This window comes from Octopus bimaculoides, chromosome 2 (assembly GCF_046866305.1).
Source record: "Octopus bimaculoides isolate indiv1 chromosome 2, ASM4686630v1, whole genome shotgun sequence".
Taxonomy (NCBI): domain Eukaryota; kingdom Metazoa; phylum Mollusca; class Cephalopoda; order Octopoda; family Octopodidae; genus Octopus; species Octopus bimaculoides.
In genome coordinates, this window is record NC_142929.1 from 193784404 (window position 1) to 193801292 (window position 16889).

The 16889-nt window shown below is 40.5% G+C and overlaps 1 protein-coding gene across 19 annotated transcripts in view; it reads left to right on the top strand.

Moving 5' to 3' along the window:
* Positions 1-16889, top strand: part of LOC106879914 (anoctamin-8) — a 103643-nt gene that overhangs the window by 69091 nt on the left and 17663 nt on the right. For 10 of the 19 annotated variants that reach the window (XM_089348275.1, XM_089348276.1, XM_052965813.2 and 7 more), the window contains 7 exons: positions 1599-1845; positions 2904-3139; positions 6005-6121; positions 7436-7563; positions 11508-11669; positions 13195-13483; positions 16346-16401. In XM_089348275.1, coding sequence (XP_089204401.1) covers positions 1599-1845; positions 2904-3139; positions 6005-6121; positions 7436-7563; positions 11508-11669; positions 13195-13483; positions 16346-16401 — 1235 coding nt within the window. Of the gene's footprint in view, positions 1-1598; positions 1846-2903; positions 3140-6004; positions 6122-7435; positions 7564-8921; positions 8964-11507; positions 11670-13194; positions 13484-16345; positions 16402-16889 lie in introns of all 19 variants that reach the window. The other 9 variants (XM_089348267.1, XM_052965815.2, XM_052965812.2 and 6 more) reach the window with 1 other exon arrangement.

Here is a 16889-nt window from a genome sequence, read left to right on the forward strand (position 1 = left end):
TTGTATATCAGCTATTCTTCTATAGAGATTACGGATGTATTCTAACGTAGTATTCTTCAAACTCAATGCCATGTCATGCCAAAGTTGAAAATTCCGTAATTCCAGTGATTGGAAAAATACTGAATGACAATTCTTTTGTTTTTCTTCTTTTCTGATTAATTGTGATACTTTGCTTTTATTCAAGACTTCAGTCTGAGGACATGAGACAGAGACCACACTGTAGTCATTCCAGTTGTCTTGGACTAAGGAATCCAAACAGTTATTGGTCAGCATCAGGTTACATTATCTGTTTTGATACCAACACATCTTGGACCATCCCTTGTCTCAGGTGGGTTGGTGTCAAAAGGGTTCCTTGACTCCAGATTCTTCTTTTAAAGGCATCTAAATTAAGATCTTCCAACATAATTTTATGTGAATTTATGTTCAAAACCCTTTCTTAATAATGCCAAAAGATATTTACTAAATTCTTCATTATTTTCAAAATTTATTGAGACAAACAGAGTATTCCAACAGAAATATGGTAACAAAAAGGTTAATCATTGTTTCTGGTTTTTGTTATCCATCTGGTGATATGAGGGAATGAGTTTTCTTTCGGTTTTATCAATCATTTCTCTTTTTCAGTTCTATTTGCTCAAGAGCCATCACTTTGTTGATGGTGAAAATTTTGAAATCATTTGTCCTTTTAAAAGTCTACTTTTAATATGAAAAATATTCAGTTTAAATACAAAATGTCTTTGAAAAAATGACAAAGTTATTTACTTTACGTCTGTTTTCATATAAAAAAAATAAAATAAGGGATTATATCAGGCTCTTTTTAATAGGGTACATTATTGAAACTTAGGTTGTCTCCTTGATAGAAAGATTAATAGATAATCTTTTAATATTATTTAAGTAAAAGAGCTGGCAAAGTTGTTAGAAATGCCAGGCAAAATGTGTAGTGGTGTTTCGTTCTTCTTTACATTCCGACATTAATATCTTTACGAGGGACCAAGAGTGGCCGTAAGAAGAATCGAGGACAGCAGATATAGGGGGCAATTATGCAGATAAACAAATAAAATATAACAGTTTGGGTTTGTTATACAAAATGTATGTAAACATGGAAACTGAAGGAAAGGTTTGGTTATGCAACATGTTGTTATTTACCTACATGTGGTTGTTTGTAGGCTTCATGGTTTCAAAACCATGAAACCTATAGGCAACATGCTGCATAATTGAACCAAGCAAAACTGGGTTTATTGAGCAAGGTACCTTTTGAAAAGTCACCTGATGAGGTACATTTACACTGAAGGATGCACCGTAATCAATTGTATATCTTAGCTACAAGGAATTGGTCGAAATGATCTTTGTGATTAATAAAGAATCTGGTGAATTCATTTCTCTGTTTCTCTTAGCTGTTATGTGTGTGTATGTGTCTGTGTATAAATATATCCTTTTCTACTCTAGGCACAAAGCCCGACATTTTGGGGGTTTTCTAAATTTTAATTTTAGAAAACTAAGCCTTGGCACTTCTCTTTGCTTTTCTCTAAATTCTTCTTTCCTTCCTTTCTCAATTATTGGCCATCATCATTTCTATTTCTTGTTTTTTTTTAAAAATCTAGCTTATCGAGTTTTCGGTAAACGTCTCCTGAGAACCAGCCAGTTTGTGGTATCCAGTCGAATATGGCTGCACACGATACCAACACGGAACTGCGATGTCCTGATGACATTCCCACCCAAAACGGAAGACGCCAAGTTGATGTGGGTCCTGAAACAGCTGAAGGAAAAGGCTCCACAGATTATTGTCCATGTTCGACATCATGCCAAAACGGAAGTCTTTGGGTTTTACATGACAGCTAGTTACCAAAGGTATGTAATTCCTCGTATTTGGTTCGTCTTGATTGATTTTTAGTTGTTGGACTGTGGCCATGCTGGGGCTCTGCCTTTGAAGGTTTCAGTCTGTCATATTGATCCACAACTCTTATTGTATCGGGTATCATGAAGGGATAAATTTGACAAAGGTTTAGACACAGAAACACACACACACACACACACACACACATTATGTGGAGTTTCTAGATATCAGGCTTGGCTGTGTGGTAAGAAGTTTTGCTTCCTAAGCACATGGTTCCAGGTTCAAACTTACTGCGTGGCACCTTTAGCAAGTGTCTTCTACTATAGCCTCAAACTAACCAAAGGCTTGTGAGTGGATTTGATAGATGGAAACTGAAAGAAGCCTGTCATATATTTGTGTATGTGTCTGTTCCCCACCACCACTTGACAACTGGTGTTGGTACATTTACATCCCTTTCACTTTTGCAATTTAGCAAAAGAAACCAATTAGAATAAGTACCAGGCTTAAGAAAATAAATGCTGGGCTTATGTGGTGCCCCAGCATGGCCGCAGTCTAATGATTGAAACAAGATCAGTGTTTAAAGTCATTTTACTTCCCAGACTCTTCTAATGCCATAGGAAAAAGCATGAACATCACACATTCCCCATGTTACCATTTCCCAATCTTTGCAAAATCAGAAGAGCAGGGGACTAGATACCTTTTGGTGTTTAATTAGGATTCTTTACATTCTGAGTTCAAATCCTGCTGAGATGAACTTTGCTTTTCATCCTTTGGAGGGGAAGAATGGGGGTCGATAAGCTACAGTACCAGTAAAATACTGGGGCCAATGTAATTGATTAGCCCCACCTCAAAATTTCAGACCTTGTGCCCATGTTAGAAACAATTATTATTATTGTTAGTAGTAGTAGTAGTAGTTCACAGAGATTATTTACTGCTAATAAACTTTATGTATATCAATAATAAAGCCCCATCCCCAGTAATTACTGGTATAAAACAGATGAGTAACATTTTATTTTATTGTTTGTTTTTATAATTTAAAAAAATTTAATGGTGTTGTTGTTGTTGTTGTTAGTTTGTTGAAAGGGGCCGAGAACCTGTGTATCCGCAAGTCCCTAAAACAAGATTATGGTGGTGGAATGAAAGAATTCACTTTTGAAGAACAAGACTTATTTGAAAATATCCACAATGAAATGGAATTCTTCACAAGTCAAGAACGGCAAAGTATTGTTTATGGTATGCTGAATAATGTGCGCTCTACTGGACATGAACACATTCATGATATTGTATTCCGAGAAGGACAAGCCATTAGTAAGATTCTATTTTTCTCATTCCTTTTTGCATTTTATTGAATTCTACTTAGAATTCCTCAGTTGAACAAAAGGTTATCGCTTACACTTGCAATATTTTCAATTAGTCTTTGACAAAATGAAGGTTCACGTCTTTGAAATATTCTTCGTCTTTAGAATTTTGAAGGAAAGAAGCTTATTTGAAAGTGTATTGGGTGTTTTGTACACAGCACCAGCACTGACAGGGTGAGCAAGTAGTTTGCAAGACAAAAAACCCTCAACTGGGAGGGGGGATTAGTATTGAGAGGGAGGTGGGGTGGCAGCTTTGTGCCACTTGAGAGATTAAAGGTGTCTTACTGAAGAGTAGATACAGGGATTAATGTAGTTGAAAAAGAAAGGAGGAGATTGAGTTAGAGAGGGAGGGAGAGAGAGAGAGAGAGAGAGAGAGAGAGAGTGAAGATGTGGTGGGACATGCCCTTCGGGGACTTGGGGAGGGTAAGAATAGGTGAGGTGATACAGGGGTTTGGGAGAGTGGGCAGGGTTAAGATTATATAGTAATGTATATCATCATCATTTAACGTCCACTTTTCCATGCTGGCATGGGTTGTTAGACGATTTCACTGAAACTGCTAAGCCAGAGAGCTGCACCAGATTCCACTCTGAATTTGGTTAGGGTTTCTACAGTTGGATGCACTTCCTAACACCAATCACTCCGAGAGTGTAGTAGGTGCTTTTTATGTGCCACTGGCATGGGTACCTTTTACATGTTACTTTGCACAAGTGCCAGTTATGTGCCACCAACACAGGAGCCAATGAGGTGGCACTGGCATTGGCCACACTCAAATGGTGCTTTTTATGTGCCACCACCATGGGCACCAGTCAAGTGGCACTGGCATCAGCCACACTTGAATGGTGTTTTTTTGCATGTCATTGGCACGGATGCCAGTCAGACGGCAGTGGCATTGGCCACAACTACAATTTCACTCAGTTCAACAGGTCTTCACAAGCACAGCATATCACCCAACAATTGAAGGATACTTTTAAATGGGCCAGTTATGTGACACTGGCATTGGCTACGACTACAATCTCACTTGGCTTGCCAGGTCTTCTCAAGCATGGCATATTTTCAAAGTTCTCAGTCACTGGTCATTGCATCTGTGAGGCCCAACTTTCGAAGGTCGTGCTTCACCATGTCATCCCAGGTCTTCCTGGGTCTCCCTTTTCCACAGGTTCCCTCCATTGTTATGGTGTGACACTTTTTGACATAGCTGTCCTCATCCATACGCATCACATACCAGTGCAGTCATCTCTCTTGCACTCCACATCTGATGCTTCTTATGTCCAACTTTTCTCTCAAGGCACTTACATTCTGTTGTGTATGTACAGTGACATTACATATCCAGCAGAGCATATTAACTTTGTTTCTTTCAAGCTTACGCATGTCCTCAGCAGTCACAGCCCCTGTTTCACTGCCTTGTAACATGGCTGTTCACACACAAGGCATCATACAGTCTACCTTTCATTCTGAGCTAGAGGCCCTATATATATATATATATATATATATATATATATATATATATATATATAGTTCAAAAGATGAAAACAGGTGAAGGAACAACAAGCAGGTGTATTAGTTTAGCGCTCAGGAAAAATGGGGAAAAGTCTTTGTTTTGAGGCTATGCTCTTTGACAGAAAAGATTAAGACGATAAAAATGGAGAGAGAAAAAAATGTGTAAGGATTAATGGTTCAACAGAATGAAATGGCCAGAAGAAAGAGGCTGAATGAAAGGGAGATATTAAAGGTGACCAGGACGAAGCTAAGGTGCACAAGCGTGTGTGTTTATGTGAGAATGTTGTGTGAATGGGGGTGAGTGTGTGAGTATGTATGTGTGGGGGGAGCTGAAAATTATGTGGACTTATGTGTGTGTGTGTGCATGTGCATGTGCATGAGTAGTTTAGTGCATACATTAATTGGGGTGATGTGCATTTCATATACTGATGTGTGTGTGTGTGTGTGTGCATGCGTGCGGTTGACGTGTGTATGTATATGGACAAGGCTGACGTGTGTGCATGTGTCTATGACCATATTGTGTACATGCATATTGTGTGTGTATTGTTTGTGTTCTGGCATTTTGTGCCTTTTGGAGTGAATACTTTGTGTTGTGGGGGGAATGCATAGAGGTATGGGATGGGGTGGCAAGAGATAGAGGTTAGGTGGTGGGATAGGGGTGTGGGAGTACGCATGATGGTGTGTGGTGTGTGTAATGAGTTGAACAGTGTGTAGGGGTGCTTGTATAGTGGCCTGTATGTGTGGATAATAGTGTGTGGCGTGGGTGCTATGAGGTGGGAAGGTGTTTGTGAGTGTGTTTGGAATGGTGTGTGAAGTGAGTAATGAGTTGAACAGTGTGTATAGGTGTTTGTATAGTGGTATGTGTGTGGTGAGGGTACCAAGGTAGGCAGTGTGCAAGTGTATAGGTGGAAGGGAGGTGCAGTTGAATGTGGGAATCTGTGGGGTTGATGTTAGAGGAAGAGTGGTGGTGAGTTGAGACCATAAGAGGCAAAGGAATGAAGAGAAAAAATTAATTCCTGTTCATAGTGAAAGCAGGAGTCTGGGTGGCCCCTGTGCAGAGACAGTCTGAACACAGACAGATGTTGTAGCAAATGACCAGTGAAGTGGCAATGGTGTGAGACCAGAATGTCATTGCTGAGTATGTCTCGGAGGTGCTCAGCAAATTGGTCAACCAAGCAGCATCCCATTTGACCAATGTACAGGTAAGGACACAGAGAGAGCATATATATATATATATATCATTAGATATATGTGTTTATTAAATATACTTTTACAAATTGGTACTCCTGCTTATTTTTTTGTTTGTTTTTTTTTCAGTTCCAACTTTGGTAACAAACAATGTCATCTCTAACGTCTTCCCATTGCACAACAATGATGACCTGATCCGACTGCGTAATGGCTGGGTGAATGCATTTTGTAAGACGCAACCTCTGAGTAAGTTCTTCTCTTATTCTTCTCTACACTTTGTTAGACCTAAACTAATAGTAAACACTCATCACATTTATATATCTAGACTCACATCTTTGTTTGTATCAATTTAGTTTTGTAATAATTGTTGTGTCTCAGGCCAGCCCTGATCCAACTGACCTGTGGTCAAAGGTGATCCAGCCTTGACCATTCTGCCAGTTTGTATATTAGAGTGTATTATTCAATTTGTCCTTATCATTTGAGGCAGACTTGGCTGTTGTTTCTAGCAGGTCACAGACGTCTCTTCACTGGCTCATATTGTAGTCGTGGGTCAGCCAGATTTTGTTGAAGCAAATTTTCTATGGCCGGATGCCTTCCCTGTCACTAACCCTCACCTGTTTCCAATCAAAGTGATATTTCCCCATGGCCAGATATGTTTTTCATGGAGGGAAATAACAGCATTGCTTGTATGACTGTGATGCTTGTTAATAACTATCAGATGATGTCAACACACGCACACACACACACACACGATGCAATTACATAGTTTTTGTCTTCCAAAACCACTTTCAAGGCATTAGTTGGCTTAGGGCTTAACTCTTACTGGCTTAATTCCCATATTTGTTAATAGGTACCATGGATTTTAAGGAAATTAGTCAGCCAAAAGTTGTGAGTTCAAACCCCTCAGTAGACAAAAACCAATGTCTCTCAGTGGTTTGATCTTATGAAAGGCTAGTGCTGCCATCTGTCTCACTACACAGGAAGACATCTCTCACAAATGGACAATATAGCATGGAGTGGAAACCCATACTCAGTTGAGTTTCACTCAATAATGCACATACTTTTCTGTTACTCTAGATTTCAATTCACTCTAGAGGACCCAAAGTATACCTTATCCAAGTTATGTGTTGACGCAATCCCTACAACAACCTGTGTCCCTGTTTGTTGGGTGAAGCAACTATGAGGATTGGGGGACAGGAAAAAAAAACCTGCTATAAAACAGCATCATAAAAGAAGCCTTGTCTAGCCTATGCCACTGTGTGTCTGACCTTGTCTTGACATCATGTGATGGTTGTAAACAAGCATCACTGTCATACAAGCAGTGTTGATAATTTCCAATCTTCTGTGAAAAAACATGTCTGTCCATTGGGGGAAAGATCACTTTACCTGGAAACAGGTGAGAATTGGCAACAGAAAGGGCTTCTGAATGCAGGAAATCTGTCTCACCAAATTCTGTTCAGTTCATACATACAAGCATGAAAAAGGGGACATTAAAATGATGATAAAGAATAGTAATATAACCATAACCCTTAATCTTTCAACCATTTCTTTTCTTTCCAGATCAAATCTGTGAATACTTTGGAGTGAAGATTGCCATGTATTTTGCTTACTTGGGACATTACACAACTGCTCTATGTATTCCTGCTCTTATAGGACTTCTTGTGTGGACTATGGAAGGATATGAACAGGTTGGCACCAAATTTTAAGTGAAATATTCTGTTCACTGTTTTGAGACCATATTCCAAATGAAATATAATCTCCATGTAATTGATTTTGAAAATAATCAAGAATTTGATTGGTTTTACTAAAATGTCTTGTACTTTCATGACAAATTTGATGTTTGGAACGAAACAAAAAGTTCTTCTAACCTAAAATTATGATGAAAGAATTTAATTTGGGTGTATTTACTTTAAATTTGGAAGTTTTTTTTTTTCTTATAGAATTAGAAGTCAGGTAGTTTAGTGACAAAAGAGTGCTCAAAGATGGTCAATTGGTTTATCAGGTGTGGCTGTGTGGTAAGAAGTTTGCTTCCTAACTTCATGGCTCTGCATTCCGTCCCACTGCATAGCACCTTGGGCAAATGTTTTCTACTATAGCCTTACAAGTGGATTTGACTCCTGGAACGGTTAGCGTTAGGAATGGCATCCAGCCATAGAAACCATGCCAAATCAGGAACTTGGTGCAGCTCTCTGGATCATCCACTCCAGTCAAACCATCCAACTCCTACCAGCATGGAGAGCGGACATTAAATGATGATGATGATGATGATTACAATCATGATCATCATTATTTAACATCCATTGTCCATGCTGGCATGGGTTGGATGGTTTGACCAGGGCTGGCAGGCTGGAAGGCTGCACCAGACTCCAGTCTGATTTGGCATGGTCTCTACAACTGGATGCCTTTCCTAATGTCAACCACTCTGAGAGTGTAATGGGTGCTTTTACATGTCACCAGCATCAGCCACATTGCCTCTGTGAGGCCCAACGTTCGAAAGGTGCTTTGTTTATGTGCCACCAGCATGGGTGTTAGTTACATGACACTAGCTTCAGCCATATATATATATATATATATATATATATATATATCAGTTAAGAACCAAGATTTATATCTCCAGGTTTGGGTGCAGTTATTTACATCTTTTCATTCCATACCTACAGATGTTGTTTCTGCAGCAAGTCAGTGCACACTGCAAACTTTGCATCTGGTGTGCATTTTGTTGTTAATCACTGCTGCTGTTTCTTCAGAGCACAATTATCTGCATTTTTAGATTCTATCTGAATTAGAGTTGGAAAGGTCAGAATTTAGACTATTTCTAGAATACTAATACCACGTGTGTGAATAAGTTTCGGTTGGACTCATGTTTGTATTTTAGCTGCACACACACACACACACACACACACACACACACACACACGCACACGCACACGCACACACACACTGGACCAATAGTGAAAATCTATTTCTGATAAGGCAACCAAGTCTTTTTTAAAAATTGAATGTAATTAAAATCTCTTTATAAATGGTAAAATGTTTCGTTCTACAGGAGTCTAGGAATTTACGTCTTCAAAGCACTGACAGACCAATGGTAAGTGTATTCTAGGTTTGCCATAAATGGTGATGGTTTGATTTTGGGTCTCTGGTAGCTTGCAGTGGTTGATTAACATTTTGGTTGGAAAGGTCTAGTAACTTGTGCTGTGTTCTGGGATATTTCTGCTCTGTCGTGCAATATTTGGTCAAGTTGTGTTCAAGTTGGATTAGGGTTTATCTTTCTGTTTGTTGTGAGTAAAAGAGATTAAAGTATATTTCGTTCTGATGCATTTTGGTTGGGAAAGAAACGGTAAACGTAAAGTAGATATATGTGGTTCTTGATAATTGGTTCTCTGTCAGTTAGAATGCCGAGTGTTCCAGTTGATCCGATCGGATCAGCCTGCTTGTGAAATTAACAGGCAAATGGCTGAGTATACCACAGACAAGCGTAACATTGACTTAGTTCTTAGGGAGATTCGGCATGACACAGAATGTGACAAGTCTGGCCCTTTGAATTACTGGTACAACTTTTTGCCAGATGAGGGGACTGGGGCAATGTGAAATAAAGTGTCTTGTTCAGGTATACATGCTGCTGGGAATTGAACTCACAACTCTACAATCATGAACTGAACACCTTAACCACTAAGCCATGGTGGTTCTTGATATACTGCTACATTCCACAATGGTTCTTTCTCCATAATGGTGCTCTCTATAATGGTACTCTTCATAATGGTTCTTTCTCAACAATGGTACTCTTCACGATTCCGTTCTGTTCAGTCATCTGTTTCAACCTGTGTTACCTTCACAATTTCATTTCTCATAAGAACCATGTCTTGCAAACATGAGGAATCGTCACCTTTTGGTACTAAACGTATGAAAGGTGTTAGACCAGCTGAGTCTGGAGTAGATTTAGAAAATAATTCCAAAGCTAGAATCAATTGTGGTCAAAGTTAGTACAGTAAAAGAATTGGTGGACAGTTTAAACAGGGAAGCCAGGGTCAATCGTGGACACTAGAGTGTAGACGGATCACAGATAATGAGAAAGGTAGACTTATGTTACAGGTGAAAGAAAAAACAATAAACACCAAGAGCATCTGTAGAAAATAAATTGTCTCAAACAGACAGAAAATTCCCTAGAAGTAATTGATGACTTTTGTTACCTAGGTAACCTAAATAATAGTGAGGGGGTTCTGAAAGTATTGTTGCCAGAGTAAGAACAGATTGAAGAAAAATCAGGGAGCCATGACCTCTGCTAATAATAAGGGCTTCCCTTTCAGAGCAAAGGACAGCTTATGTGAATATCTGTGAGTGAAGTGTTATGTTGCTGAGTAAAGAGATGTGAGTGAGCCAGAAGACTTGCGGTGGCTCGAAAGAAATGAAGCCAGCATGTTCTAGTTATGTTTCTCTATATAACAATATGAAGGACATAATAATGGACAGACTGAGGGATGTGGGGAAAGACTTGATAAGGTTTTGGTGGGCCTTTACAGCAGAAGGAGATGATAAACTAGAGGTCACTGTTCCATGAACATTATAGAGGTTTGTGTAATTGTTGGGCCAGTGCCACATAAAATGCACTCACTACACTCTGTAAAGTGGTTGGCATTAGGAAAGGCATCCAGCTGTAGAAACCATGTCAGAACAGACAAATATAGCGTGGTGCAGCTCTCCAGCCTTGCCTGCCCAGTCAAACCGTCCCCAACCCATGCCAGCATGGGAAATGGATATTAAATGAAGATGATAATTGTGATATACATACAGGCATGGGTGTGAGGTTAAGGATTTAGCTCCTCAATTATGTGCTCTTGGAATCGGTCATTCCTTAGGCAAGTGTGCATATTTATATATATATATATATTTTTTTTTGTCGCCCTTTCAAAGCCCAGCCAGGCTCATGGGCCCGGTTTCCCGGTTTCTATGGCGTATGTGTTCACCCCCAGCTGGACGGGACGCCAGTCCATCGCAGCGTTACTCAAGAAACAGGAAGAAAGAGTGAGAGAAAGTTGGGGCGAAAGAGTACAGCAGGGTTCACCACCACCCCCTGCCGGAGCCTCGTGGAGCTTTAGGTGTTTTCACTCAATAAACACTCACAACGCCCGGTCTGGGAATCGAAACCGTGATCCTCCGACTGCGAGTCCGCTGCCCTAACCACTGGGCCATTGCGCCTCCATATATATATATATATATATATATATATACACACATATATGTGAGTCTGTGTGGATGTGTGTGCGTGCATATATGTATGCCTTTGTGAACAATGCTACAGCTATGAATGGTGACTTCATTGTTTGTGGTTGAGTCACAAATGGAGACATTTGTTGACATCTACCTTCAACAAATCCTCCAATTAGCTCTACACTTTCAAATTCCTTTGGAATTACAAATGTCCCTTTCTTGGAAAACAGGTAAGGGTTAGTGACAGGAAGTGCATCTAGCTGTGAAAATCCCACTTCCTCTCATCCAAGCCTTGCTAACATGCATAACTATGATTTTGATGGTTAGTCTTAGTATTGATGTCATAACTATGATCCTACTGCTGAGTCTTAATATCTATGTCATAACTCTGATTTCATTTTTATTTGTATTCTTCTTGCTTCAGACATTCGATGATTGGTGCTTTGTTGGTTTTGCGTTGTTTAATGTGTTGTGGGCCACTCTTTACTTGGAACACTGGAAGCGAAGATCAGCTGAGCTGGCTTACAAGTGGGGGACACTAGACAAAAATGATGAAGTTGTCATAGATCCCCGGCCTTTTTATAAGGTGAGAACTTTCAAACTAATTTCAAATTTGTTGAATTCTTATTTTATACAAACACACACCCAGACACATGCATGGCGCATTATCTCTTTACTACGTTCAGGTGCTGCTTTTTCCATACCACTGGCACAGGGAGCCAGTCAGGTGGCACTGGCATCAATCCACATTTGAATGGTGCTTATTACATGCCGCAAAGCACGGGTGTTAGTCAGGCAGCACTGGCATTGACCACGCTTGAATGGTGCTTTTTACGTGCCACCAGCACAGGTGCCGGTCAGGCGGCACTGGCACTGACCCACACATAAATGGTGCTTTTTACGTGCCACCAGCACAGGTGCCGGTCAGGCGGCACTGGCACTGACCCACACATAAATGGTGCTTTTTACGTGCCACCAGCACAGGTGCCGGTCAGGCGGCACTGGCACTGACCCACACATAAATGGTGCTTTTTACGTGCCACCAGCACAGGTGCCGGTCAGGCGGCACTGGCACTGACCCACACATAAATGGTGCTTATTACATGCCACAGGCACGGATGCGAGTCAGGCAGCACTGGCATCAGCCACAACTACAATTTCCATTCCTGATTTTGATCTTGATTTTGATTTTTGATGTTATTTGACTCAAAAGGTCTTCTCAAGCACGGCATATCACCTGATGATTCAGGAGTACTTTTTAAATTGGTTGGTTATGCAACACTGGTATAGGTTACATCTGTGATCTCACTTGGCTTGCTGGGTCTTCTCAATCACTGCATATCTCCAAAGGTCTCAGTCTCCTGTCATTGCCTCTGTGAGGCCCAACATTCGAGGGTCGTGCTTCACCACCTCGTCCCATGTCTTCCTGGGTCTCCCTCTTCCATGGGTTCCTTCTTAGGGTGTGACACTTTTTCACACAGCTCTCCTCATCCATATGCATCATCTGACCATTCCAGTGCAGTCGTCTCTCTTGCACACCGCATCTGATGCTGCTTATGTCCATCATTTCTCTCAGGATGCTTACACTCTGTCGCGTGTGTGCACAAAATAATTGATTGTTTTAACTATAACAAATAATCAAAATCTTAGCAAGTAATATTTTGTAATATTTTTGCAAAGTAATTTTTGCTGATGGGGAAATTGCTGCTATTTCTAGCTTTGTATGTCTGCCATTAACAAGGCCAAGGAAGGCTGAAGTCACATGATCTGGTAGTCTCGCAGTAATAGCAGATGATTATCTCCTGCTAGTGATATAAACAAGAGTGCTTATATGCATCACAAGTCCATATGAAAGGTTCTCTTGTGTTAAATAATGCAGTATTTTGTGTTCTCGCACAACTTCTGCTTTTAAATCAAGATTAATATTACTTTTTTGTCTCCTTATTTCCCCTTCAATGTGACAGGCTCTCTCCACTTACCCATTTTGTTCATTAAATTTGATAAACTTGAATCAAATTCAATTTATCTTTTGTGATGGAGATCCCCCACCCCATACTGCCACCCCCACCACCATCATAAATAAATATCTCTTGACTGATTTCTCTTTCCAGGGAGAACTTGAAGTAAGTAGTGTCACTGGAAGGCTGGAACCATTCTATCCAATATGGAAAAGGAATATGTTCCGCTACTTTGTAACCCTTCCTGTTGTCATCTTATGTCTTTGCATTGTTTTTGCTGTGATGCTGGCCAACTTTTACATTGAGGAACTCATCACGAAATTAGTCAACACCGGTGAATATGCTTTCATTGCCAAAGTTTTCCCGAAAGTTTGCCATGCTGCTTCCATCTTCACACTCGATCGAATGTACACCAGAGTTGCATACTGGCTTAATGATATGGGTAAGTTTGGCAGTTCTGTGCCAGTTTTCTTAATTTTAGAATTTTATTCATTTCAATCAAACACAGAATTATTCATTGATCAACAAAACATTCAAACTCCAAAAACAACAACCATTACCTTTTTCATGTCTTAGCGTTGTCAGTCATGTTTGATGTGTTTAAACAAATCACTTGGAGAGTAATTTCTGTAACTTTCCCTCAGGATGTCATTGTTGTAATATCACACAATAATTATAATCACTTCCTCACAGTTAATTGCTCCACCGACTTCATTTACAGCCTATAATTTATAACTGGCTGACATTCACGGAAAGTTACAGTTTTAAAACCACAAATATTCCAACATTGGCACCAAGTATGAGCATCCTACACAAATTGCTCTCATGGAATGGAGGCAGATGTAATATCAGGAGTTGTGTGTGTGTGTGTGTATATGTATATATATATACACATGCACATATCAAAGTAGATTGTATGTATGTGTGATATCTAGGATATTGTATAACTATTAACATATATATATATATATATATATATATATGAATACACACACGTGTATATATAAATGTATATGTACATGTATAAATATAAATATATATTCATGACCCCCAAGGGGGTCTCATATATATATATCATCATCATCATCATCATCGTTTAACGTCCGCTTTCCATGCCAACCCATGCTAGCATGGAAAGCGGACGTTAAACGATGATGATGATGATGATGATATATATATATATGAAACCCCCTTGGGGGTCATGAATGACCATGGGATTGCACCTAGAAAGTTCCCCTCTGAGGCATAAGTCCAGCAGTCGCCCATGCATACCGGCCTCCCATCTCCTCACTACTGATGTTATCCAAGGGAAAGGCAAAGGGGCTGACACAGCTTGGCACCAGTGATGTCGCAACTCATTTCTACAGCTAAGTGATCTGTAGCAGTGTGAAATAAAGTGTCTTGCTCAAGAACACAACACACCACCCAGTCCAGGAATTGGACTCACTATCCAATGCTCTAACCTCTGAGTCATGTACCATCTCTCTCTCTCTCTCACACACCTATGTATGTAGGGCAAGTAAAATTCCCCGAGGTCCATGGACGAGTTCTCTCCAGCGCTTTGTCCCTCATCATCGCTGCCATGCCCTGTGTGTTTGCCAGAGACCTGTGCCTGTCCTTAGGGCATCAACATGTCATCCTTGGTCTCCCTCTTCTAGTGTGTCCATGCAGAGGTTCCCCCAGGAGCAGTATCAACTCTGTATGATGGTGAACATGTCCAGCTAACCTCAGGCTCCTCTCTGTTATTTTGGGAGGCTCTCGCACAGCTCTGAGTTCTTCATCCTCAACATTCTCATGTAGCACCCATCCACCATCCAAGTGAATTTCTTGGTCAGTGTCCAAGTCTCAGACCCATACAACAGCACAGACTCCACTGCAGCAATGAAGAGACAGATTTTCAGGCTTTTACGAAGGTCCAACTTCCATACAGATCTCAAACTATGGCATGCTGCTCAGGATTTGCTCTTCCTCTCAACTATATCGCCCTATGTATTCCCAATCTTTGCTCCCAGATACAGCAAGTCCTCAACCAACTCTAGTGGCTTCCTGCCTACATTCATAATCTTCTCTGGCTTCTTAATGTTCTCTATCAGATACTTCGTCTTAATCTCATTCATTTTCAGCCCCACACTCATCGACACAGTCTCCACCTCCTGCATCAAATCCTCTGCCTCCCTCACTGTATTTGTCACCAGAACTCTGTCGTCAACAAATTCAGCATCTGATATCTTTTTAGCCTTCACCCTCCTGCTTTGAGCTGGCACTACAGTAAAGCCAGAGCCTTGGTGTTTCTCCAACACAAAGGGCATACAGTAATCCACTACAATAAGAAGGTAGGGAGCCAATGTATCTCCCTGGACACCCTAGCCAGTATCTCAAAGAACTTTGTCAGCCCGTCAGATGTAATGACTTGGGTTCTGGTGTTGGTGTAGAGCAGTGATATCAGGTCCACTATCTTGGGGATTCCATAAGCTTGTCAGATCTTCATCAGGCAATGATGGTCTACAGAATCAAAGGCCTTCTTAAAGTCAATGAAAACCTTGACAGCAGGAAAGCTCTTTGCTCTAGCTCCTTCTAATATCCTCCTGATGTGACTGGTGGTTGATCTTCCCTCTTTGAAGCTGTTCTGGTTGTCCCTGAGCTTCTTCTCCATCTCAGGCTGGATCCTGTTAAGAATCATCCTATTGAGGGTCTTTGTCACAAGTGACATCAGTGAAGAATCAAGTATCATTGAAGTATAATGTTGGATTATGTTCATAATTAGAAAGAAAGAAAGAAAGAAAACTGTCACTCCATTGTTTGTGACAATGAGTGTTCTGGTTGATCCAATCAACAGAACATCTTGCTCCTGAAATTAACATACAAGTGGCTGAGTACTCCACTGACAAGCATACTCTTAATGTAGTTCTCAGGAAGATTTAGCATTACACAGAAATTGACAAAGTTGGCTCCTTTTGAATTACTGGTACAACTCATTCTTTGCCAACTGAATAAAATGGAGCAATGTGATAATAGAGTGTCTTGCTCAAGAACACAATGTCTCACCAGGAATCGAACTCTTGACTGTACAAATTGTGGGCTGAACACCATAACCGCTGAGCGATGCACCTTCGCATGTTCACCATGAATGCAGTAGTTGTACCCATCCAATCATGCACCTCCCCACTCGATCAATTTCATCCCCTCTATTGTCCTTGTATCATCTTTTTTTCCTTTTTACAAATGGAGGCTCATCCCCACCCACTTTCTTACAAACCACTCAACTGAAACCGTGACTTCTGTTTTATTCTTTTCTTTCTTGCAGAGAATTACAGGATGCAAGAGGCTTACGAAAACCATCTCATCATTAAACTTGTTCTGGTGAGTTGTTTGATGTTTTATCAAACCTTTTTAATGTGTTGGCAAATTGTTTGATGTATTGGCGAATTGTTTGATGTGTTTCCATGTGTATTTGTGAATTGGTGGGTTTTAGCCCCAGCTCACCTGTGACCAAAGTTATTCCAACCATGACCATCCCATTGTTAGGCAATGGGATGATCAGTGCAATAGGAATTGAGGAAGATGATCCCTACAGTTGTCGCTTACTCTTCCCTACCTATTACCCCTCTTCATTCATTATATTTAACCGGTCGCCCATTCTCGTAACCTATACCCACACACACACCCTGTTCTCCTGTCCCCACTCTTTTTTTACTCACCCAACACCTCGAAGGTCCACCCTCACACCTCATCACTATTTCTATTTCTTTTCAGCTCCACCTCCCCAATCACCTCACCACCCATGCAGCTCTTCTTCAGTAAGGGACCTTTTCTGTTCTGGTCCCTTCTCTCACACTTTAATCCCTCAT